This window comes from Hippoglossus hippoglossus, chromosome 9, assembly GCF_009819705.1.
Source record: "Hippoglossus hippoglossus isolate fHipHip1 chromosome 9, fHipHip1.pri, whole genome shotgun sequence".
Classification (NCBI taxonomy): Eukaryota; Metazoa; Chordata; class Actinopteri; order Pleuronectiformes; family Pleuronectidae; genus Hippoglossus; species Hippoglossus hippoglossus.
Genome location: NC_047159.1, coordinates 1,512,789 through 1,536,207, shown reverse-complemented (window position 1 = coordinate 1,536,207; position 23,419 = coordinate 1,512,789). Strand labels below are relative to the sequence as shown.

The 23,419-nt window shown below is 45.4% G+C and overlaps 1 protein-coding gene across 3 annotated transcripts in view; it reads right to left on the bottom strand.

Annotated features, from left to right (window-relative positions):
* Window positions 1-23,419, bottom strand: part of slc4a4a (solute carrier family 4 member 4a) — a 44,003-nt gene that overhangs the window by 14,210 nt on the left and 6,374 nt on the right. For 2 of the 3 annotated variants that reach the window (XM_034596000.1, XM_034596002.1), the window contains exons 4-9: window positions 19,914-20,090; window positions 11,884-12,019; window positions 10,240-10,400; window positions 8,757-8,936; window positions 4,912-4,988; window positions 119-276 (exon numbers count right to left, since the gene is read on the bottom strand). In XM_034596000.1, the coding sequence (XP_034451891.1) occupies window positions 119-276; window positions 4,912-4,988; window positions 8,757-8,936; window positions 10,240-10,400; window positions 11,884-12,019; window positions 19,914-20,090 (889 nt within the window). The remainder of the gene's footprint in view (window positions 1-118; window positions 277-4,911; window positions 4,989-8,756; window positions 8,937-10,239; window positions 10,401-11,883; window positions 12,020-19,913; window positions 20,091-23,419) is intronic. The other variant, XM_034596001.1, reaches the window with a different exon arrangement.

Below are 23,419 nucleotides of genomic sequence, written 5' to 3'. Positions count from 1 at the left end.
TGAAGTCTAAAGCTTAACTAAAAACCAGAAGACGCACAGGAGCCTAAACTCCTCCCACTGTCTCCATGGAAGCTCAGGTTAAACGTCAGGTCTCATTTAGCAGATCCATGAATCTCACCTCGTGGGAACAGGAACCTCCGTCAAGGCTCCCAGCATCACCGCCTGCTGCAGACGGACAAACGCCACAAACGGCGAGTCCAGGAAGTCCACCTCCCCCACCAGCACGTTGGAGGCCTCGGCGTCTCTCGGCAACTTCTTCATAAACTTGTTCCTCAGCTGAGAAGCACAAAGGAGGGAAACACGGGAGGAGACGTTAAATGTGAAGTTCACACCAGTCAGTTAATTAAACCACTCGGCGTAAATACCAAACCAGGAGGCTCCTTCGCATCGTAACAATGGAAGAGCAGGAACACCAGGTCTGTATTTCTTCCTGTCACGAAGACGCTGAGATGAAGACGGAGGTCGGACACAAGCTGAGCTTCACAGGTTCAATGTTTAAACACTGAAGAAGATCAGAGTCCAACCGGTCTGTCTTCTGTCAGTCGGAGGTTTTTCTCATTTGCAGTGACAGTGCAGGTGGAGGAGCTCAGTGTGAATATGAAAATATACTCTTGTATATCACAGAGATCAAGACCTTTAGCCTCTGAACTACACATGAACCCTCAGGAGTCCACACAGATATGATCGGTTCATCTGCGAGTCTCAGGGAACATCTGTGCCAATGTGAGGTCACAGTGAACTTGACCTTTGACATTTGATCACTAAAGATCTAATCGGTTCGTCCTTGAGTCAAAGTGAATCTCTGAACCAAATCTGAAGAAGTTCCCTGAAGGACGTTCTTGAGATATCGTGAAGAACAGGACGTACGGACGATTGTAAAAACTGATCACACGCGTTTGAGCTGAACAACTGAATTAATGTGTCTCCACACTTTCTCTGACACTTTCTATCCAACAAATCCTTTCCTTCCACGTGATTAAAAGTACGGCCACAGCAGCAGATCATTAATAAAGAAAACTCCAAAGACAAAGAGTTGTAAATACGTAGATAAGATTAAGAGGAAAACTGCTGAGTTATATATTAACTTTAAAACAGCCGAGAGCAGGAAACATTCACTGAGAGACAGAGACGAGCTGACGTCTCTTCAAGTGATATGAGACTCCGTCACTGGGAGTTATTCTTACACATGTTCATCATGATAGATTTAATTCAAACACAATATTCTTCACAACAAAAAGATGACAACATTAACTTTGTGTTGTTTCTGAAGGTTTAAATAAAACATCTGAATAAAAGCAAACTTTCCTCCTTAGTTTCTGGTTTCAGTAAATTCACGTGGATCTTATTTCAATGTATTTGACAACATGAAAACGTCACCATCGTCTTATCAGTGTAAAATTTGTTTCTATTTTCAAAGTCACAGTGACGATAAGGAAAAGGAACAGAGCGAACAAATCAGAGCAAAAACATCTGGAGATCAAGATTTTTATGTTTTTTGGCTTCTAGATTTATGACTAAATGCCAAATAATTTAATCTTACGTTAAAATATAATCTAAGGAGAGATGCTCTAACTTTGGATGTAACTGGTTTCACTGGATTTGTGGCTTTGTATTAAACAGGTGAAATGAAGCATCACACATACAAACAGTCCTGAGGAGCGTCTGTTGATGGAAACACTGAAACATGGAACTCTCAGATCTCAGTTCGTTAAAACTTTAACCAGGAGAGACGACGCGATAAGAAACATCGTCTCAGTTTAACTCTAACTTTACAACTTTTATAATCTGTTGTTTCTGTTGCTTTTGTTTCAGATAGTTTTCAGCAGTTGAGTAAAATGCAACAGTTTAAAGAATCTAAGTTTGTCTAAGTTTTAAAACAGCAAACCAGCAGCAGAGAGTGTTAAATGTGACTTTCGAAGCGGTGCCAGGGTTTTAATTGGATTAGATCAAACACCCACTCACACGCCCACTCACACGCCCAGAATATCCAGTCTCAGAGCAGGTTCGTCACTTTGCAATTTAGTCAAAGTCTAAAATAAGATTTAATGACAACTGAACTATTAAAATAGAGACTGGATCTTTTATCTGTGTGGGGGAGAAGAATCAAATCCCAAATCCCACCGACGCCCAGTGGTGAGTGCCCATCATCACCATGTCCTCCCTTCCACCCGGATCATGTGCGTCAGCCTCTGAGAACTCAAATCCTGTAAAGACGTGACCACCGGCGACTTCCAACCAGATCCAATCAGAGGCCGTTAAACCCTCCTGGCAAAGGGCTGGTCTGTAAATGATCGTCGGGTTAAACCAGAGTAACTGAACAACTCTGATCCGTGTCCCTGCTGATCCCCCCCCCCCCCCCCCCCCCCCGTCTCAGTTATTCTAACAGACAAAGGTTTGAACTGATTCTTATTAATGATCAGATCTAATCCAGTCTGACGAGTCGTTGCAACAACAACACGAGAAGTAGAAACTACTTTGTCCAAAACGTTTCACATGAGATATCTGATTGGTTCATCGGGCGTCTCAGAGCCTGAGGAGCTTCCTGTCAACTCCCACTTCCTGGTGACTGATATGTTGGAGGGAAAAGATGCTGGTGCTGCTTTTTTGTAAAAGACCAAATTCATTTCATCCCAATTTAACTGACGACTGTGTTTAAAACGCTGCGCCACACAGGGAGAGAGAGAGAGAGAGAGAGAGAGAGAGAGAGAGAGAGAGAGAGAGAGAGAGAGAGAGAGAGAGAGAGGGAGAGACAGAGAGAGAGAGAGAGAGAGAGAGAGAGAGAGAGAGAGAGAGAGAGAGAGAGAGAGGGACAGAGAGAGAGAGAGAGAGAGCGAGAGGGACAGAGAGAGAGAGAGAGAGAGAGAGAGAGAGAGGGAGAGAGAGAGAGAGAGAGAGACAGAGAGAGAGAGAGAGAGAGAGAGAGAGAGAGAGAGAGAGAGAGAGAGGGACAGAGAGAGAGAGAGACAGAGGGAGAGAGAGAGAGAGAGAGAGAGAGAGAGAGAGAGAGAGAGAGAGAGAGAGAGAGAGGGACAGAGAGAGAGAGAGAGAGAGGGACAGAGAGAGAGAGAGAGAGAGAGAGAGAGGGAGAGACAGAGAGAGAGAGAGAGAGAGAGAGAGAGAGAGAGAGAGAGAGAGAGAGAGAGAGACAGAGAGAGAGAGAGAGAGAGAGAGAGAGAGAGAGAGAGAGACAGAGAGAGAGAGAGAGAGAGAGAGAGAGACGCCTCAAAGCCTGATGGGTAAAAGCAAAACGAGCTGCAGGCTCATGAACTATTTCCTCTACACTTCACGTCAACAGTGTTAGAACATCATCATTTCCCTTTTTTCATATTCAATAAGCTCAAGTAAATACAGTTAAAGAGCAAAGATGACAAGTGAACTGCAAAAGCTAAAAGAAAGCAGCTTTAGAGACTAATATCCACTTTACTCAAACAGGAGAACTTCGTATTAAACAAATTGGTGCGGAGGTTTGGGAAAAGAAAGTGGTGCAAGCGTGTGGACGAGCTCCAGAGGAAACTGTGAATCACACATTCTGAAGGTGTCCTCTCTTGGATTCACTTCTGCAGGGAGACATTTGATCAAGTGGTTTTAACCCCCCCCCCAGGGATCCATCAGGGGGACGTTCAGTGCACGTCGGCCCTCAGAGGAAACTTGCGAATGATGTTAACAGACTGAGTGGGTGTGGAAACGCCGAGGACAAACGCTTCCTGTCCAGTTGTGTCTTTCCTACGCCGTCTGTCCCTCGGGACGACTCAGTGGGTTTGACCTAGTTCTCTTCTCCCTGAGACCCGATGACCAGATCTCTGCTGTGGAGCAATCCAACGTCTCCTCTCCTCCGACTTCAGCAGCTGTTGGTTCTAATAATTCATTTGTTCTGCTTCCTGACGTCATGATCATGATAAAGATCAAGTCCAGAGTCTGAGTTCCAGAGCGTGAGCTTCTAGAAGAGCAGCGGCCCCGTGTGTCCGACCTGCAGCAGGCTCAGTGAGACCCGGGCGACACTCAGAGAGACTGACAGCTGACGGCGGCATATCCTTCACCCCCCCCCCCCACTCGACTTTGAGTCGGACGAGATGTGATAAATGTGAGTCATGGAAATATCAGAGGGGAGAGAAGAAGCCGACTTCTCATAAATGATGGAAATTCATTGATAAAAACAGTGGAGTCAGTCTGATATCTGAGTGTGAGGGAGGATCTGAACTGGGAACTGGTTGAACTGGGGGAATACTGGTTTGTTCCCACTGTCACTTAATCATTGATTTCTTCTCGCTCTGTTATTCATTAAGTTTCTTGACCCGAGCGTCGCAGCCTCCTCACAATAGAGTTTATTCACTTTATCTAAATAAACTGCTTCAGGACAGATTACATAACCTCTGGAATAAAGTTTTACAGACTTGGCTGCAGCAGGTTGAGAGCAGTTCACACTGATACACACTAATACACACTAATACACACTGATACACACTGTTACACACTGCTACACACTGATACACACTGATACACACTAATACACACTGATACACACTAATACACACTGATACACACTGATACACACTGATCTCACTGATCTGAACCTGCAGCCACAGTCGCCTGGTTCCTTCAGAAAAACTGAAGTTGAAACTATTGGATCCTAATTAATTTAATAGTTGGAGATAACAATTGGTCGATATCAGTATCTGAATTTAATTTTGGACGTATGAAAACTTTTATTCTACATATAGACAATGCAAAAAAGATGCACATGTATGTTTAATTATGATTATTTTTTAAATTCCAGTTCTATATATTTGGTTGTGATTAAAGATTAAACAGCGTCACCTTCAGAAACTCGGGGACATCACCATCCATCGTCTAAATCAAAAAGTTGAAATCACAAGGACACTGATGGATTTGTCCTCGACCCCCCCGACTCACCTGTTCTTTCTCCGGTTTGTCGGAGATGTCGTTCATGCTGCTGGACGTCAGGTTCCGGTGCGTCGTGGTGGGACTGTCTGTAGAAAACACACAGGGAATCTGAGCAGTTAGACGAGCGTCGCCTTCACCTGGACGAGAGCACGAGGTCGGCAGAGACCTGAGGAAAGACAGTGGCCCAGACACTTTGCTCCCCCCCCCCCATGCAGCGCGGAAAAGGAAGAACCAGCACAGCCGTGACACACTCATGCAAACCGTAGAGAGGAGCACAAAGAAGCTGGAGTCACGTCCGTATCCAGGACAACGCTCAGACTGGATCTTTCTACTCTTAGAGCTACAACACGTTTCAAACATGTTGCAGCTTATTCTCTATTTACATGTTTATGAGGATAAAGTATTTTTAAAACGCAAAAATACCAGAACGTGTTAATAGATAAATTCCATTTGTCAGACAATTGTGATGGCGTCTTCTCTACTTGGATTCACGATTCAAAAAGATTTCGATTTCATTTTGTTGTTATTTTTCAAACATCTTTCAGGGTTCAGAGTTTGGACATTTTCATCGTGTGTCTCCGTCCTTCTGATCATCTTAGCGTCCGTCTTCCACATCAGTCGTTCACTAAGTGCTCCGCTCGTCTCTGCAGACGGACGGACGCTCTGCTGACGTTTGCTCGTCTGTCAAACTCCAGTTTCTGACGTGTGACGACAGATTAACGTGATGTCGGTCAAGTCGGTTCAGTGCGGCGGCCGTCAGACCGAAGAGACGGCGTCCAGAGGAGGACAAACATTTCCGCGAAAGCAAATTCTGATGCCACTGTAGCCTTTTCATACATCTGCCCCCAGAGCATTGTGGGTAATAACATGCTTGTCAGTATGATGCAGCCAGTAAAAAAATTATAAAACTGAGGAAATAAAAGATTGATTTCATCCTTCAAATAAGAAAAGGTGTCAGGAAAAGGTTTTCTTCTAAGGTAAAGACCAAAAGAAACATGGGACACTACTGGAAATACTATGACTATGGAACTACTGTATAAAATCTACTGTACTTTACAGGTGGAGTCTAAACGACAGGAGAGGGGAAGTTTAATATACTTTGATCAAGACTACGTTCAAACTGCAGCAGAAATCTGAATTTGGGATGTGGATCAGAAACAACAGGCCCCAAACTCCTGAACATGCACTTCAGTGATTTGTTTATGTTGTTAAGCAATACGTCCACTAGAGGGCAGCACAGAGTCAAATGTTTCAACAGTCAACAGTTTGTCCGCGAGGTCATCGAACACATCGCAACACGCGTACAGGGAATTCTCTGTTGACATTTCTTCCTCGTGTCCTACGGTCGTCTCGCTTGAACTATTGGCTACACTGCCCCCTCCAGGATTTGTGGTGGTACTGCTCTATTTCATCCGTATCCATAAGCTTTAAGAAGACGTGCATGAATACGGACGAAATCAACGCAGAGTACGGACAGAAGTCTTCATCCGTTGCCGTATCTAACGTTAAGCGTAAATTAACCTTGGGACTAATTTCCCGTCCACTCTGTGCTGCAAAGTACGATGTCAAGATTCTACGATCAGGACAGATCTATGTTTCAGTCTTGGGAGATTTCCTGACGCTAACGCTCACACGTTAGCGTTGTAGCTGCTAATTCACTTCTCGTGCTGCAACAGAGGATCCAGATTAAAACGTCCCTGTTTCGTGGATCCAGCAAATTAAAAATAACGTTCAAACGAACTCTCAAGTGCATATGAGAGTAATTTGGGGCACGTGAATTGAATCTAGTGGATTTAAACGTGGGTTGATCTGGAGACTGTTAAAAGCATGAAGCTGTGATTGTTGTCGTCATGACGATCGCACCAAGACTGAAGAGCATCAAACACTAACGAGTCTCATTCAAACAGGGAAACATTTAAAACTTTGTAAAGACGTCTCATTTGTCTTTGAAGACTTTGTTGTTTCTGATCCTGACACAGAAGCAGGTTCTGGTTCTGGTTCTGGTTCTGCAGTGTGAACGCAGTCTGGGTCCAGTGAACTTACTAAGCCAGTCCATGCTGTTACTCCTCTGGCTGTGCAAGTCCTCCATGGAGATGCGACCCGACAGGCAGGTGAGAGAGTTCTCAAGAGGACTACGAGCTTTGATTAGCAGCAGTGGGTTTTCAGGCCCGGTCCAGGGAAGCAGAAGAAACAGGCAGAAGAGGAGAAAGGACTGGAGGGTTAACGGCCGAGGCCCCAGAGCAAAGCAGGTTAGAAAGAATCAAGAGGAGTTCAGACATGATTAATGCAGAGAAACAGGAGGTGTCATTAAACAACGAGGCCGTGGGTCCAGGGACAGAAGAACCACACTGAGTCAGTGGACGCACTTTATCCTCAGTTCAATTAAGGATTATCAGTGAAGCTCTTTATCTGAACTCTGGGATCAGAGGCTCCGGCTTTTATGAGAGTTTCCAAACTGCGACGAAGCAGAATCACAGGAACACGAAGAGTTTGATCCAGTCATAAACCAGATTCATAAATCTGAGGACAGGTGATAAATAACTTTCCAAAGACCCACGGCCAAAAACAGATTAATAACAATCACTCACACACGTGTCGTTAAAGTCCAATAAACATCAGTGAGTGTGTGTGTTTTATTATAGATGTTTATATCTCAGTGCTCAAGAAGCTGATTGATTTTTCTCTTTGCTGCTGTTTAACAGCAGCAAAGAGAAAAATATTAATTTCAGAAAGGATTCAGAACAGAATTAATTTCAGTAGGTGTTTTATATTATTACTTTACATATTTGAACATTATTATTATTTGTTATTATACTATAAAGGCAAATTAAGCCAATTTCATCCATTTGAATTATTTTACTTTCAGTAAAGCACATCACCATCATGTGAGATTAAAAAGAGCCGTAATATTCTATGACTGAGTATTAGAGCCACTTAAAGGAGGATTTTAAAATAATAATATATCATATCAATATTATAAGAATAAAGTTGAAATATTAAGAGACGAGAATAGTCGTTATTTTTACAAGACTAAAGTCGTAATAATATGAGGATAAAGTTGTAGTTTGGATTTTCATTTTAGAGGCAGAATATGAGGAATTATTCTTTTCTCATTAAATCACGACTTTATTCTTGTAATCTCAGAATTAGCTTTTCTTTAATTTGGCCCCAATACTCCACCGTACTGTCGCTATACATCAAGAAGGATTTATTAGAAATTTCAACCAAATTAAAAGTGAATGTGATGAGATCATATGAGATAAATATAATAATCAGGTTCATCATTGAAGCTGTAAACGACAGAACTCTCTCCGTCAGTCGTGTAAAAGCCTGAGTTGGTTTTATGATTTCCTTCGACCTTGGACTTCTCTCCTCATCAGCGTCATAAACACTGACTCCATGTTTTTAAACGAGTCCAGTTAGTAGATTTATACTGTAACACACAGCGAGTGCATTAACATGTTGTTAGAGGGGAGACTACACATCTTGGTTTTGAACGAACAAAACACAGAAACTTGAGTTTCACTGGTGGGATGAGGTTTAGTGAGAGAAGAGGTAGAACTAACAGCACTAAAATAAAGGGTTTTTATAAAGTTTAAAGTTTAATAAGTGTGAAAAGGGCCAAATTCCTGATAAGGTCTCTAATGGAAATGTGTCTGAGGAAAGTCATGTTCTGTATTCATGACTAGTTGGTGCACATTATCACTGGGTCTGTGCAGAGGAGGGCAGCAGCAGCGTGTCCTTCATCACACAAGCTGCTGTCCTCAAGCTTCACCAGACTCCTCAGCGTCTGGGTTTTTATCTTAATTTTTAAAAAAAAGAGAGAGACTGCACCAAACTGGCATCAGTATTACCGTTCTCCGGGTTGGAAAACAGCCTACTTGCACTGGAGACCGTCTTGCCGATGTCAGCCAGCGAGCGCAGGTTGGACTTCTTGGTCTGGTGGCGATGTCTCCGGAGCAACGTGTACATGACTTTGTCCTTCAGCTCGGCCTTCAGCTGCCCGATCTCGATCTGGTTGTCAGTGATCAGCTCTGAGGGGAGAGACGAGGAGGAAGAGGAACGTTATGTGATATAAGATACTTCTTTAAATGTTGACTCGGGATTCAGCGAGAACGCAAATCTACAGACTTTGTTAACACCTCAGTCTCTTCATCTTTAATTATTTCCCTCCCGCGTCTCCGTGGCTTCATGAAACGACTCAATCAAAAGGTTTCTCCTCTTTTCAGAAAGAAGGTCAGAAGCCTGAGTGCTGACGGATCTCAGCCTCGGGCAGTTTCTCCTCTGGTGGAGGGGCAGTGCTGTTAATGGCCCATCACTCAACCTGACTGGCCCCAAAGCAAGAGGCCCAGCTCGGCCCGCACGGCCCCATGCAGCACACTCAATTACTTCACATGAATCACTGAGCGTGAGGTGACTCTTCCTCCTGCTCCCTCATGCAGAGGGAAATGTCGGGGTGGTGGTGGCGTGAGACGAGAGGACAGAGCGGCACAAGCATCTAAAATCATCTGAGGAGAAGTCTTTTACAAAGTGGAGAACAGGACCTCAGCTCTGACCTTTGTCTTCTCCTGAATAACGGAGAGGAAGCAGGGAAGTCTTGTGTGTGATGTGCATTAATCCATAAACCTGCAGAGCAGCTTCACTCTTTGTTCGTCACAGGGCAGATCAAATCAAAGTGGCAGACAGGAGGTTGTGTCACAGGCAGGAGGACGCCGACCTTCAGCAATGTCTTTGTGGGACAGTGGGACAGACGACTGGGGTTTATTTTACTCTTTATCCAAGAGCCTGCTCCTTTAGTTTGAATTATCGATTTCAAATACACCTGCTCCTGCTCAGATCCCCCCCCCCCCACAGCTTTAACATCACAGCAGCCTCTCGTCTGTGTGCTTGAAGGAAAGTCTAGAATCTCAGGTTTTGAAACTTTGGTGAGAAACTATAAAAACTAAATAGATGCCGCCCTTGTTTTTATTTCCCGCTGTATTTTTATGCAAATTCATTCGTCGTCACTTCACCCTGCATTCTGTTGGTTTGGGGAATTTGGACAAATTACACATTAGGAGTCAAAGCTGGTTCTATTCACCTGCTGTAAGGGTTGTGATTTATAAAATGAAGCTGCAGGTTGTGAAGCAGGACGTCTCTGACACAAAGGCGTCCTCAGGTTGTGTTGCAGGACGTGTGCGGAGGATCTAGAGGATTGTGGAGCTTTGACACTTCTCAAAGTTTAAAGGTGCGATGTTAAATTCTTAAAAACTCTTTCAATGATTCTGGTCTTCAACAAACTTCGTGCATTGTACCCACACAATGCTCCTGACGCCATTTCTCTCGTTGTTAACTCACCGACGACCTGAGGCAGGGTGGAAGCCTCCATGTCCAGCATGATGGTGCCTTTCTCGATGCACGTCCTCAGCTCAAACAGACTGTGTAAGGACAGCGTGGCCACGTGAGGTTTACTCCACCGCTCGCCACCTTTCTCCACCTTCTCCTCAAACTTGATCCACCTGCAGGACGAAGCACAAACCACTGGATCAAACCGAAAGTGCAAATTAAATCAACAAGTGGTGACGTGAGGCTGCGTCATCACAGGACCGACAACACGTCACACAATCGAACACAATTAAACATTTTGTTTATTTTGTAACCTGCATCATCTGGTTTATTGTGAAGCACTTTGTATCTTATCTAATAGTTTACTGTATTTTTAAACCCCCCCCCCGTCTCCTCTCAGCCAGAGGATGAGAATTGAGCCCCGGGCACTGAGCGGTTGTTTCTGGTTTTCATTCGGCCTCAGTTTGGCGACCGGCATTGCACTTGGCGTTCATCCAGCAGCACCCAGCACTTGTGAGGTCTTTTATTCTCCGTGAGCCGCTGAGTGAACTCAGTGAAACATCGCACCACATCTTAATCTCTGCAGCTCTTTACAGGATGAGAACTTTGACTCCATTATAGATTCAAGTCTGATTTATTTCACCTTTTAGAAACGATCTGAAAGTGTTTAAACTTTTAAAAAGTGTCTCATTTTTAACCTTCTTGTGTTGAATTCCTACTCGTTCAGTTTTATTGTTGTACTTCAGTCGTGACGCAGTTTTCTTTGAGGACATTTTTAGTTTTTACACTTGACTGAGGAATAATCTGCACTCGTGAGAAGAAAACTCAAGATTAAGATATCACGCTCATGAACATACTTTGTGAGGCCACCGTGACCTTGACCTTTGACCTTGGGCTACCAAGATGAAATCCAAGCTCAAGTGAATGTTTTTGCCGAATGTGAAAGAATCTCCTCAAGTCCTTTTGCATATAGTGCGTTCAGACGTTCACAGTGACCTTGACCTTTGACCTTTGGCCACCAAACTCTCTTCAGGTCATCCTTGGGTCTGAGTGAAAGTTTGTGCTGGATGTGATGAGATTCCCTTTGGGCCTTCCAGAGATATTGAGTTCAAAACAACACAAGCCCATGTGACCTTGACCTTTCGACCTTTTACCATCTAAATATAATCAGTTAAAATAAATGTTTGTGCCAAATGTGAAGAAATTCCCTCGAGCCGATCCTAAGAAATCCAGTTTGAGAAAAGCATAGACACACTTTGTGAGGCCACCGTGACCTTGACCTTTGACCTTTGGCTTCATACTGATAGAATAAAGTGTCTACGTACATCGTGGTGCTGGACAAGTTTAAAACTAAATCTTACAACTTCTTTGTGTAGAAGAAGAAGCAGAAGAACTACTACAGAGTAAAAACCAGAGACGAGACGGCAGCCGGGCCCCTGAGGAGGAACCTGGGGACCCGTCACACTCCAAACTGATCTGAACCTGATCTGAACCTGATCTGAACCTGACAACGTGCTGAAGCTCTGGACTGTTCAAACATATCTACAGCGATAAAGTGAGAACTGATCCTCGATAAAGACTTTTGAGACGTGTTCCCTGTTGAGTCCAGTTTGATAATCATCTGCTGTGAGGTAAAGTCCGATCGGAGCTTCCTACCTGGCCGTCTCCTTCCACTCCATCTCCTGTCCGTCCACCGACAGCAGCTCGTCCAGCTCGGTGAAGAGCTGCGGGGGGGCCGGTCCATCGTCCTCCTCCCCGAGCATGAAGCGGATCCTCTCGGCCGCCGGTGAGACTGTGGAGAGAGGAAAGATACTGCGGTTCATAGCCTGGCACTGGTGCCCATTGGGCAAGGGTGTGGGCGCCGGCTTCGTCCCCTCGGCCGGAACCTTCCCGTTGATCTCAGGAGGAGGTGGAGGTGGTGGGATTTTCACCATGACCTCCTCTCCCTTCTCCTCCGTGTCCTCCTCCTTCTCCTCCTTCTCCTCTTGGTCGTTGTTGTTGTTGGACATCTCTGAAGACGTAGTCTCCTAATCAGCTGAGCGGGGGGGTTCGCTCCTCGGATGGCAGTCAGAAAGTGACCGAGTCCACCAGCAGCAGCTCGACCCTCATTAAAGTGTCGGTGGAAGTGACAGCCGCTCTCCCCAGCTCTCTGGAGACCAGGTGGGAGGGGGCCGATGGGGTTCGGGGGTCCCCTCAGTGACAGTGTCCCCACAGCTAGCCCCCCCCCCCCCTCCGCTGTTCAAACAGGCCCTCGCCATTGGCCCTGCAGCCTTGGCAGAGTGCCCTGGAGCCCCTCATTAACAATTAGGAAATGGTTCACAAACCGGTCTATTCTCCAGCCGAGGCTTTGCTTCCTCTTGTCTCCTCAGTGAAACAGTTCGAGAGCACAAAACCAACTGGAGCTCAAAGGCTTCTGTGTATGAATAATACTTTTCACTGCAATTCAAACACTCTGCGAAGGGTCGACACCATCGAACCATGTTGCAACAAGAGGAAACAATATTTGAACTTTGAACCCCCCCCCCCCCATTCATGGAAACAGCCCAGTGTGAGAACTGCAGATTATCATCATTAGCAAACAAGCACAGAAGAACATGTTCCTCAGCACATGTTCACGTAAATGAAACAATGACTCCTCTGATCCAGGAATACGTAACTGGGTAGAACGTGTTCATCTCTGCACACGCAACACGCGACACGCTACACGCTACAGGCTACACGCTACAGGCTACATGCTACACGCTACATGCTACATGATGGTTTGCACCTCCATCGTTGTCTATGTTTCTGTACAACATTGTTGTTGGTTACACCTGCGCTTTTCATACCATGTCCAACTTTAACCCACACTACACAATAGTGGGGGGTATTATAATCTATATATAATAGTTATATATATATATATAATCTCTGTATCTGAGCATTGACTTGGGCAGTTTTAATTCAATTTGGATTAAACTTGGCGAGTCGGTGGCTGGGATCAGGACCTGTGCTATTATTATATTTTTTTCCAAATCCCGTAAAGGTTCCGATCACAGGATGAGATCAAAGTTTCAGACGAATGTAAAATTAATAGAAACTTTTGGGTTTGAACAAATTCTCTGCAAGAGTGAGAGCTATGGACAAACATGGCCGCCACTCGGCTGTCTCTCTTTAAGAATACGTCCTGTCATCATTAATCTTGGTAGTTCTCGTTTAGCCTGTAATGTGGAAACTGGCCAATCAGCAACATTTTGTCCTTATTTCTTTGAAAGGTTTTTTGTGGGTTGAATGTTTGTGTTGAGGTTAATGTTAAATTATTATTTAATTGTATTTAATTATTAATTAATAGACTAAACTAAGGTTGAGATTAGAGTTTGGACATTTAGCTGTGTCGTTACAGTCCATGTTCAGTGAAGCTTCCTGTCGGTGACGGTCCTCACAAGTGTAGAGGCTCCAACAGATGTGTGTGTGAAAGTGAGTAATAATAACCAAGCTGCCTCCTCAGATTACAGAACAACTCACTAATACCACAGCACCACAGTCCACTGTCGATATTGAATATTTAAATATTCAATTCCTCAAAATACAGAGTCCTAATCTTGTCAAAAAAAAAAGCAAATCCACGGTCACAAAAACAAATGTTACAGGAGCAAATGATGCTCTGCTCCGATATTAATAATTTATAACAAAAAGTATGAATAATATTTCCAAACAGGCTTTATTTATGCAGGATAATAATCTGTGTTGTGTCTTTAACTGGAGTTCAGACATTTTAACAAACAACCACACGAAGTCATTCATTCATTCAGTCGGCTGCAAGTGAACAAACTGTAAATCAGATGAATCTTCACCTTTTTCTCTGCAGCACAACAACAACAACAACAACAGCAGCAGCAGACAAGAGGGAGTAAGATTACTAGGTGGAGGATAAACTGTCTGCTGGCACGCACACACACACACACACACACACACACACACACACACACACACACACACACACACACACACACACACACACACACACACACACACACACACACAAGCTGCAACTAGCTGAAGTGGCCACAACCTGTTTAATAACAGCTGTGGTGGAATAATGTACACGTGCGTTTCACACATTCAGCTGACACTTCTATCCCCAGTGATTTACAGTGATTACAGTAAACAGTTAAAACAAGTTTTAAAGACCTGCTGTGTGGTCAGTGTGAACAATGTGAGGGTCAGAGCCTCAGAGACGTGGACTCACACACAGCACTGTGCTGTGTTCATCACATGTGCACATACTGTTAATGCAGAAGAAGAGGTAAACGTCAATCAGAATAAAGATAAATTAAATTAAAAACATTTCCCTGAGAAATTAAGAAATAAAGAGAACCTCCCGTTTTAGCACATGATAGTTTTAACATCTGGAATCAGCTACTTTCCAATAATGAGCTGCTCCACCCTCACTGAACGCTCCACAATCTCCTGCTTCGTTCCTCATGTGTGAAAGACAAACTCTGGAGAAGGTCCGGACCCGATCACGTGGACGTCCTCCACAGTTCATGTCTGAAAACGGCTGTATACCTTTATTTATTTAATTCAACCTATTACTAATGATAATTAGAGCTAATATCTCCACAAACTGTCTCCTCGTGAAACTATTTTAAATTCACCAGATCCAGATCTTTAACTGGACACACTGATAAATATGTGTTTTTGAGTAATCCTGCTAACTGAGGTAACAAGAAATTAATATTTAGCATACACAATATTTTCTGATAGAGGAACAAGATGTTAGGGAAGGAAAAACTAAACGAGTTCACTGAAGATTCCTCTGAAACACAAGAGACGTGAAAAACTAACAATAAAAAAGCCGATGTATCGATGAAAAAGCTGAAAACGAGCAGCGTTCAATGTGACACTGTCCGGCTGCAGCAGTTGCTAAGAGCAAGGTGGGTGAGGAGGGTGAGAAAGGGTTCAGGGGGTGAGAGCAAGCACAGAAAGGAGGGAGAGAAATGAAAATCCCATCGTTCAAATGCAATTTCAGAGCTGTGTGTTCTCGCCAAGAGCCACGGGCACACAAAGAGGACTTTGTCCCAGCAGCAGAGGCTCATGGGATAGATGGAGGAAGAATGCCCGCTGCCCAGTAGAAAGCTTAGTGCGGCTGCCACTAAAGACCAGTTCTCTTGAAATGCATCCTACACAAATACCTCACATCTCCTCCGACCTTCTTAACCCCCCCCCCCCCTGCACAGTAAACGGCCCCACGGGGTCTGATAGCACGTTCATTGTTAGCGACTGTACACGCAGTGATAACGCAACCACGCTGCCGCTCATTCACAGAGAGCAGCACCGGGACTTCAGGAAACGCTCAGTATGCAGAGCGGCTCGCTCACAGCCACTGGACAGGGGGGGGGGGGGGGGTTGGCTGAATGCAGAGTGACACCCTGAGGGTGAGCCATTCACAGAACAGGGTTTCTACCCAGGCCGTCCAGCTCTGGTATGTTGTTGTGACAGCTGAGGTGGGAACGCTCTGATGAGAACGTCACATATACCAGCTGGGGGGGGGGGGGGGGGGGGGTATTATTCTTATGTTCCAGTATTTAAGTCGCATTAATGTCACTTATCAACTTTCACATTTCTGATGATCGCACTCTGAATTATCAGAGGAACAAGCATCTGATGGGTCGGAGATGAAAAACTGAATGAACACAGTAAACTGCTCTCCTTGGGGAAATGAAACCCATTTGTATAAGAATCAAGTTTCTAAATAATCTTTTTAATCCACTTTGAGAGAACGTTTGATCCTGACAGAGACGATGGGAACAGGCTTAGGGGGAAAGAAAGCGTGCTCATCAAAACGAGCAGAGGTCAAATAGCTGCAGCGGACACACGCATGCAACCAGGAGACGTTCTGTCCGTCCCTGCGGCGTCCATCTGACCAAACAAGAGGATTTGATCCACACGACGGACAGGGGCCTTCCCCGGGGCCCTGATTCCCAGAGAGAGGAGCACGGAGGAGGGCACGGAGCCACGGGCGGACGTGAGGCTCACCGCTGCCTGTCAGCGCTCACGTCCCTGACGCCTGCAGATCGGAGCTGGAGCTGTGAAAACACGTTTCCCACCAGAGCTGGTGTCACAACAGCAAAGGGACAAATGGACGTCTAATCCAAAAAGATTAGACGTCAGAATAAAACCTGCAGTTCTATTATTTTCACTCTACTGCCTCTGACATTGACGACATTTGAAGGTCAGAGTGCTGCCTCTGTCCGTGGTTAGAGGACGACCGCTCTGCCCCCTCAGCCACAGCCGCCTTGTAAAGATAAGAACTTCTCACATTAACATGATGAGATTTCTGACTTCACTCTGGTTCTATGTTCAGTGTCTTCTATGTGTAACACTCCTGCGTTGTTCTGTCCCAACCATCAATAACAACATACTGGGCTGAGGCTCCACCTGACTCTGCTCAGCGTTCGATTCCCCTTAATTAAAAGGTCAGAACTGAGTCTCAGTTCAGGCGCCGCGTCCTTCAAGAGGCTGCTTCTGAAGACCAATTGAGTCACAGCAGCGCGACCTGACCTTTCCCAGAATACATTGCACTTCACTGATGAAACGTTTTTCAAAGAAGTAACGAGACGTCCAATGCCTGAGTGTCACGCTCCAACTCAACTGAAACTGTGTGGCCCCCCCCTGAGTATAGAGGAGATGTTTATGTTTGCCTTATCTGGGGGATGTAACAATATTTGAATAATGATTAATGATAATAATAATAACCTGTGATTTTACAATCTCACAGAGTTCTGGTTTATTAGGCTCCACAGTGTCAAAGTCTGACTTTCATCAACTCTCCATCCAGTGAGTTAATCAAACACTGGAGTTCACCATGTAGCAGAACAGTGGTGTGAACATGTGTGTTCTACATGATTGGGACGGAGGAAGTGGTATGTAGTATGTAGTATGTAGTATGTAGTATGTAGTATGCAGTATGTAGTATGTAGTATGTAGTATGTAGTATGTAGTATGTTGGAGTATGAAGCGTGTACAGGGTTTCTTCAGGTTTCAACATGATCAGACTTGTTAAGAGCAGAATGACTGAAATCTATGTCGAGTCGGACACATGAAGGAACATCAGGTTCATAACTGCAGATAAGATGAAGAAGCCGAGTGGAGAACAACCCTGAAGCACCATGTTGTCTCTGTAGCTACCGACAGGGACAGGAGTTTATCGAGTGTTTAATATCTGTGTCACTGAACTACGACAGACGGAGACAGTTCAAACCATCACCAAGACGTTTCTCTGAATATTTTAATGAATTTAAGCCTTTTTAATTTAGATGAATGTGTTTTAGACTTTTTTTATTTTTTTATTTCACAAGAAGAACCACACAAGGATTATCCAATAATAAATAATGTAGCAGCTAAAGCTTTTCTCTTAAAAGACGGATTTCTGATTCAAAAAGCTACAGATTCATTATCAGGACGAGTAATATTTCCATGTTGCTCACATTGTGTAATAAGCTTGGTTCTGATTAGTAAATAAATAGACTGGAGGTAGTGGCTCACATCAATGGAATATAAATGTGCAAAGTGTGTTTACATACAATAACACAACTGAACCATTCACTGTACAACCAAACCAGGTGTCTTGTCTGTTTGTGTTGTTGTTACGTCACTGCACTAAATCCATCCCAGCGTTTGGACACAACGTCAACAGCCGTTACGCTGCCTCGCCCGCACGAGCCAGCAGAACGCCGCCGCGTTGACTGTCAACACCACGGCAACGCTCACACGCTCACACGCTCACACGCTCACACGCTCCTGCCAACATAGTCGCATTTACCATGAATGGAGAATTCCCAGCGTTGCTGTAAACGTCTCACGTTTGGTGAGGAAACGGCAGGACAATGTGTGGAAGCTTCCCAGTGAGCGAGTGGACGTGTGGATGAGGTTTCTAAACTGGAAGAACTCAAACATCTCAGGATGAAGAAGAGGAGCCGTGCACGTAGAAGACGAAGACGTCAACTTGGAAACACGAGGAGATTCCAGATCTTCTGGTGATGAGGGCCGACGCTGCTCTACAGGCTCCGCCCCTCGCCTGGATGTTCCCCACATGTTCCTGTTGGTGTGAACGAGTCGGGACCCAACAACCTGCTGCTGCTGCTTCACAAACACTCACTACACAACATGTACACACACTGTTTTCCAGACATTTTCATTAGCAGGACACGGCTTGAGATTCATCGATGGTTTCCCAGGAACTCTATTAATGCACAATTACTTAATTCTGATCACGAACATTAAATAGAAGCAGCAGCACTTCTCTTATGAGTCTGAAGAGCAGCCGAGCTTCTGTTTACACACAACAGGTTGGAGTGACTCCAGGATTTCAACAGGAAATACACAAATCCTGCAAACGTCTGATTCCGAACACGCGTCACAACGTCAGTCATCACTTCTTCTTCTTCACTCTGGAAGTTTATCATTGATCAGTTCATCCTAATGTGACTGTGATTATGAAACACTCCCAGTTTTCTGGTGACGCAGCGTCACGGTAGCAGCAAGCAGCTGCGGCGGCTGTAATTTGTTCTCTGATTGGATTTGTGTCCTGAACAACCCCCCCCCCCCCCCCCCCCCCGCACACACGATCAAATCCAGTTGTGGTGCGTTTCAGTTCTCTTGTCACATCGTGTGTGAGCGACAAGTGACAGAAGCTCCCTCGTTCCTGGATCTGACCCAAAGCCTCAGTCCCAGAGAACGATGGTTAAACATGAACCTCGTGTAGCCAGAGAATTAACAGCAAGTTGTTGTTTTCAGAATCAAAACTTTGACTTAAAGCCGCAGTCGTTGATGAGGTATGAAACTGGAAGAATACAAATATCTCAGGAAGACGAAAAATACAAAATATACCAATTGGTCTCGATTTTCTCTGGTGTCTCTTGAACGGTTTTATGTCTGGGACCATGTCCCCATGATCTCTGTGACATTATCAAATCACTGCAGGCTTTATTCACGCTCACGGTCTCAAGGTCTTCGCACATCAAGTCTGTCTTCTTCTCTCAGAAACCTCGAACACTGAGTCGGACGCGTTTCAAACCTGAACCTCAGCACAGCGGAGAGAAACCGCTGACATCAGCAAAAGTTAAGTTTACACTTAAACTCCTGTTTTAACTCACGATCACCGAAAGTGACCTCTGTCTCTCTCTCTCTCTCTCTCTCTCTCTCTCCCCCCCCCCCCCCCCCCCCCCCCCCCCCCCCCCCCCCCCCCTCTCTCTCCTCCCTCCTTATCCTCCTCTTTCTTTCTCGACTGTCACTCCAAGCGACCGCAGCTCTTTGTCCGAGCCCGAGGCCACATCGCACTTTACTCTGAGCGGGACACAAGAGGCTCCAGCCAACCAAGAACAACACAATCACTGACACGTAGAGATGCTCGCACAGCAGCACGCACACAACAACAACAACACACTAATGTCCACAACCAAGGACACACAGGGGCTCAGGAGACTCTGATCAGCCGCACAAGCTGCATCTGAAAAATCCCTGACTTCCTGTAAAGATTCACTCAGCGAAACACGCTCGGCTATTTCTGTCCACAGAGTGGACTCAGCAGCTTCCTCGGGGTCACGAGCGAGTCGCAGGGGCCGTTTCCCTAAAAGAGCAGCCTTCAGCGAGGGAGACGGACGTGGACGCTAATCGTCCCTGACGTGGAGTCCATCAGAACTTACTGAGGGGTTTGAGGATGCTGTTGCTGGCCTCATCGTTGTTCTCCGTGTCCGACTTGTCAGAGGTGCCCTCCGTCTGCCTCTCCTTTCGGTCCTTGTGGCCCCCGGCTCTCCGGCGGTGGCGCCTCCGACGCCGATAGCTCTTGGGCACGTGCACGCCGATGTAGACGGTGTGGTGACCTGCAGAAGAATAAACACAGGAGGTGAACTCTGACACCGAACATCCCGACACGTTCTGCTCTTAATTAGGATCATGCACACGAAGTTTCTCCCTGAAAATCCTGACGTGACACAAAGTGAATTACAGTAAATAACCCAAAGTGAATCGTGACCACTCTGCGTCTCAGGGAACATTCTCACGTGGCCCACAACAGCACAGCCGAGCCGGGCCGGGTCAGAGGTGGCAGTACACTGTCAAAACAAATATTTGGACATAAAAGAAGTAGCGCGTAGCAGCGAAGACGCCGTGACTGCGTGCATGACTACATCCTTGTTTCTCATGCTGGCCCGACACCAACACAACGTGTAGTTTTACATGTAGTCGTCGGGTTCAGGGTCAGCGATGAAGAGCAGAGCAGAGCAGAGCGTGGGCCGGTGAATTCGCCTTCGCATGGAACGTGGATTTCACGCCAACGTGCTATACATGCTGGGTCAGGTACATGTGTGTTTTCCATTCCCGGCATTTAGTCTTGGTTTATTCTACTAGTGGAGGTGTGAGATTCCAGCTGAAGCTTAATCCTCACAGACGGGGGGGGGATATGTAGGTGTAGTTGGATCTATCTATAGAGTACAGTGTGTTATCATCTGAAAGAGAAGTTTTGTGATATAAGTTTATTTTCTCTTTAGATTTTGTTGCTTTTGTGTGGTTTTTTTGTGTGTTTTGGTTCATTTTCTAATTTTCCTGTAATTTACTTTTGTTAAACTTCACCATAACGATGCACATTTAGCAAAAATGAAGCTTCACCGACACAAAAAGCTCTAAATGATCAGTTCAGTGTCGAACGCCGTCTCTTCCGGAGGAGGTCGGGAGACGCTGAGCCGAGCGCGGCACAACCAGGAAGTAGCCGAACCCCTGGACACGACAAACAATGATCTCCTCTTGAGGAAACAACGGCGTTCATTATTCCCTCGTACCACAATGCATTGTGTTTTTCCAGCGTTCATCTAAATTCGCTGACACCGACGGTTCAGCATAACAATCAGACACTGAGCATCAGAGACGAGGAGATGTGAGCAGCTCTGAACCTTCAAGGTGACGCTTGGTTTCCATCTTCTGAAGAAGAAACTGATGCACTGAGACTTAGTACAGAGAAAGAAAGAAAAACATACAGTTTAGTTTTCTAAACTTTAACAGTTGATGTTGTAATAACAATATTGACGTCAAGGAAAATGTGACGATTGTTATTTAAAAGTTCCTTCAGTGTGTTTCGGTAACTTTCCGCTCTCGCATGACACAAAATGTTTCAAAAGGTGTAAGAGAGACGGACAGAGACAGAGACTGTGAAGAAGAGCAGTGACGTGTGACCGGGGACAGAACCAGCATCGCCCTCACTCCGGCGGCTGCACGTTCGGCTTTTGGTTCAACAAGGATGGCACCTGTCCCATGTTTATGTGACAACATGAAAACACTGGGAACCAGATCAATCGAAGCGCCGCCGGCGGCATCGGCCGGAGAGGAGAAGGAATACGAATATGTCTGAGTTAAGTTCACTCAGACGACCGCGATGGAACTGAATTAATGACCCGAGAGTCCAAGTCCCATGTTGTGATATTAAGGCCCAACAGTTTCCTTATGAAACCACATTTAAATTCACTAGATCTGTATTTATATTTGGTTCTTTTTCCCTGATCCACAAACTTCTACCAAGTTTAGTGTGAATCCAGTAGTTTGTGTCTGATTCTGCTAACTCACACAAACAAGGGCTGAAAACCTCAGAGGAGGAATTCATAGTTTTATCAGCATCACAAGGATCCTATCAGAAGATTTTTCCCTCCAGCAAAACAACTTCCACCGTCCTGGAACAGAAGGTTATTGATGTGAAACCCATTAGATTCATCTGGGGAGAAGATGCAGGAGGCAGATGGCTGAACGGCGACAAAGGACAAGAGAGACACAGACCAGCCGAAGGAAAGAAAGACCTCGGGCCCATTAGAGCTGATGGACGAGCAATAAAACAGAGCGAGGAGACGTTTGCACAGGTTGAACGGCAACGAGACGGGAGGTGAGAGAATGAGAGGAGAGCGCTGGAGGAGGAATAAAAAATGGCCGAGTCAAGGCGATGGAAAGGAAGATTTGCACACTGCCAGAGCAGCTTTGTGAAACGACTTCCTCCTCTTTTTTTCAGGGGCTGGAAGAAGAACTTCTTTTGGAGCTCGACCGCGCTGAATGAACCGAGATCCTTGTGTTCGCTGGGAGGTTTGTTTCGCTCTCTGGATTTCTGAGGGGATGCAATGCCGCCGCCAGTTTCCACAGTAACCGTGTCGCTGGGACCTGCGCGGCGGGGAGGATGGCGACCGGCCACGCGGCCCCGACAGCATGCTAATACCGAGCAGCTTTAAAAGCTGCTGCTGGATTAAGAGAGAGAGCTGCTCTGTTTTTGTTTCAGGGGGAAAAGAGACGCCTCCTGCTGGTTTCTGACTCGGCAGAAAAAGGATTTAAACTTTGAATTTCATCCCAACAAATATAAACATGCATCACTTTGATAGAAGGTCACAGCAGATTGTGGAAAGGGAGGATGGGACCGGGGCCAAGGAACCAGGTTAGGTTTTCATCTGCGTTTCTTTGTTTGTTTGTCTGATAGTTCGCAGGATTACGCAAAAACTACAACAGGGATTAGAACAGAACTCTGTGGAGGATGTGATGTGGGTCAGGGAGGAAAGGTTGGTGCAGATCCGGATCAGGGGACGGATCCACTTCCTTTCACATTGTTCATTATTATCTTTGATTTCTCAGAGATTAATTCACGGATCTTGACGGAATAAACTCGTGCAGTGAATTTGGTGCAGGCTGATTAAAGATAAGAGACTATCAGGCCTTGGACGAGGTCGGCGCTCCACTTACATTCGTACTCATATATTTGATTACGTGTTAAATCGATCTCTGTCCACACCAGTGTTTTGGCTCCATATCAGTTTTAATCCCCGACCGCAGAGGCCCAATCAGTGAGTCAGAGGTTGTGAGCGTCATCGTTTCCAAACATCTCAGTTTGTCCTCGTCCAAACTAAAACACAGCCGCTGAGTTTTCAAACCACGAAGGAGCCGGCAGCGTTTCCAAGGTTCTTCAGTTTCAGCGTCTCTCAATATATCTGGATTATTAATCTGTAGCAGAGTCGATGTGTTTTCAAACAGCAGCGTAGTCGTGTGGATGAAGCCTCGGAGCTAAGAACTATCGTAGTTTAATTACACACAGGATCTGGATCGACCTCAGTGGGACAAAGGTCACAGAGACGGACTGAATCTCCTGTTTTCATCATTGACGACGTCTGTGCCACCGACTCAGATACCGAAC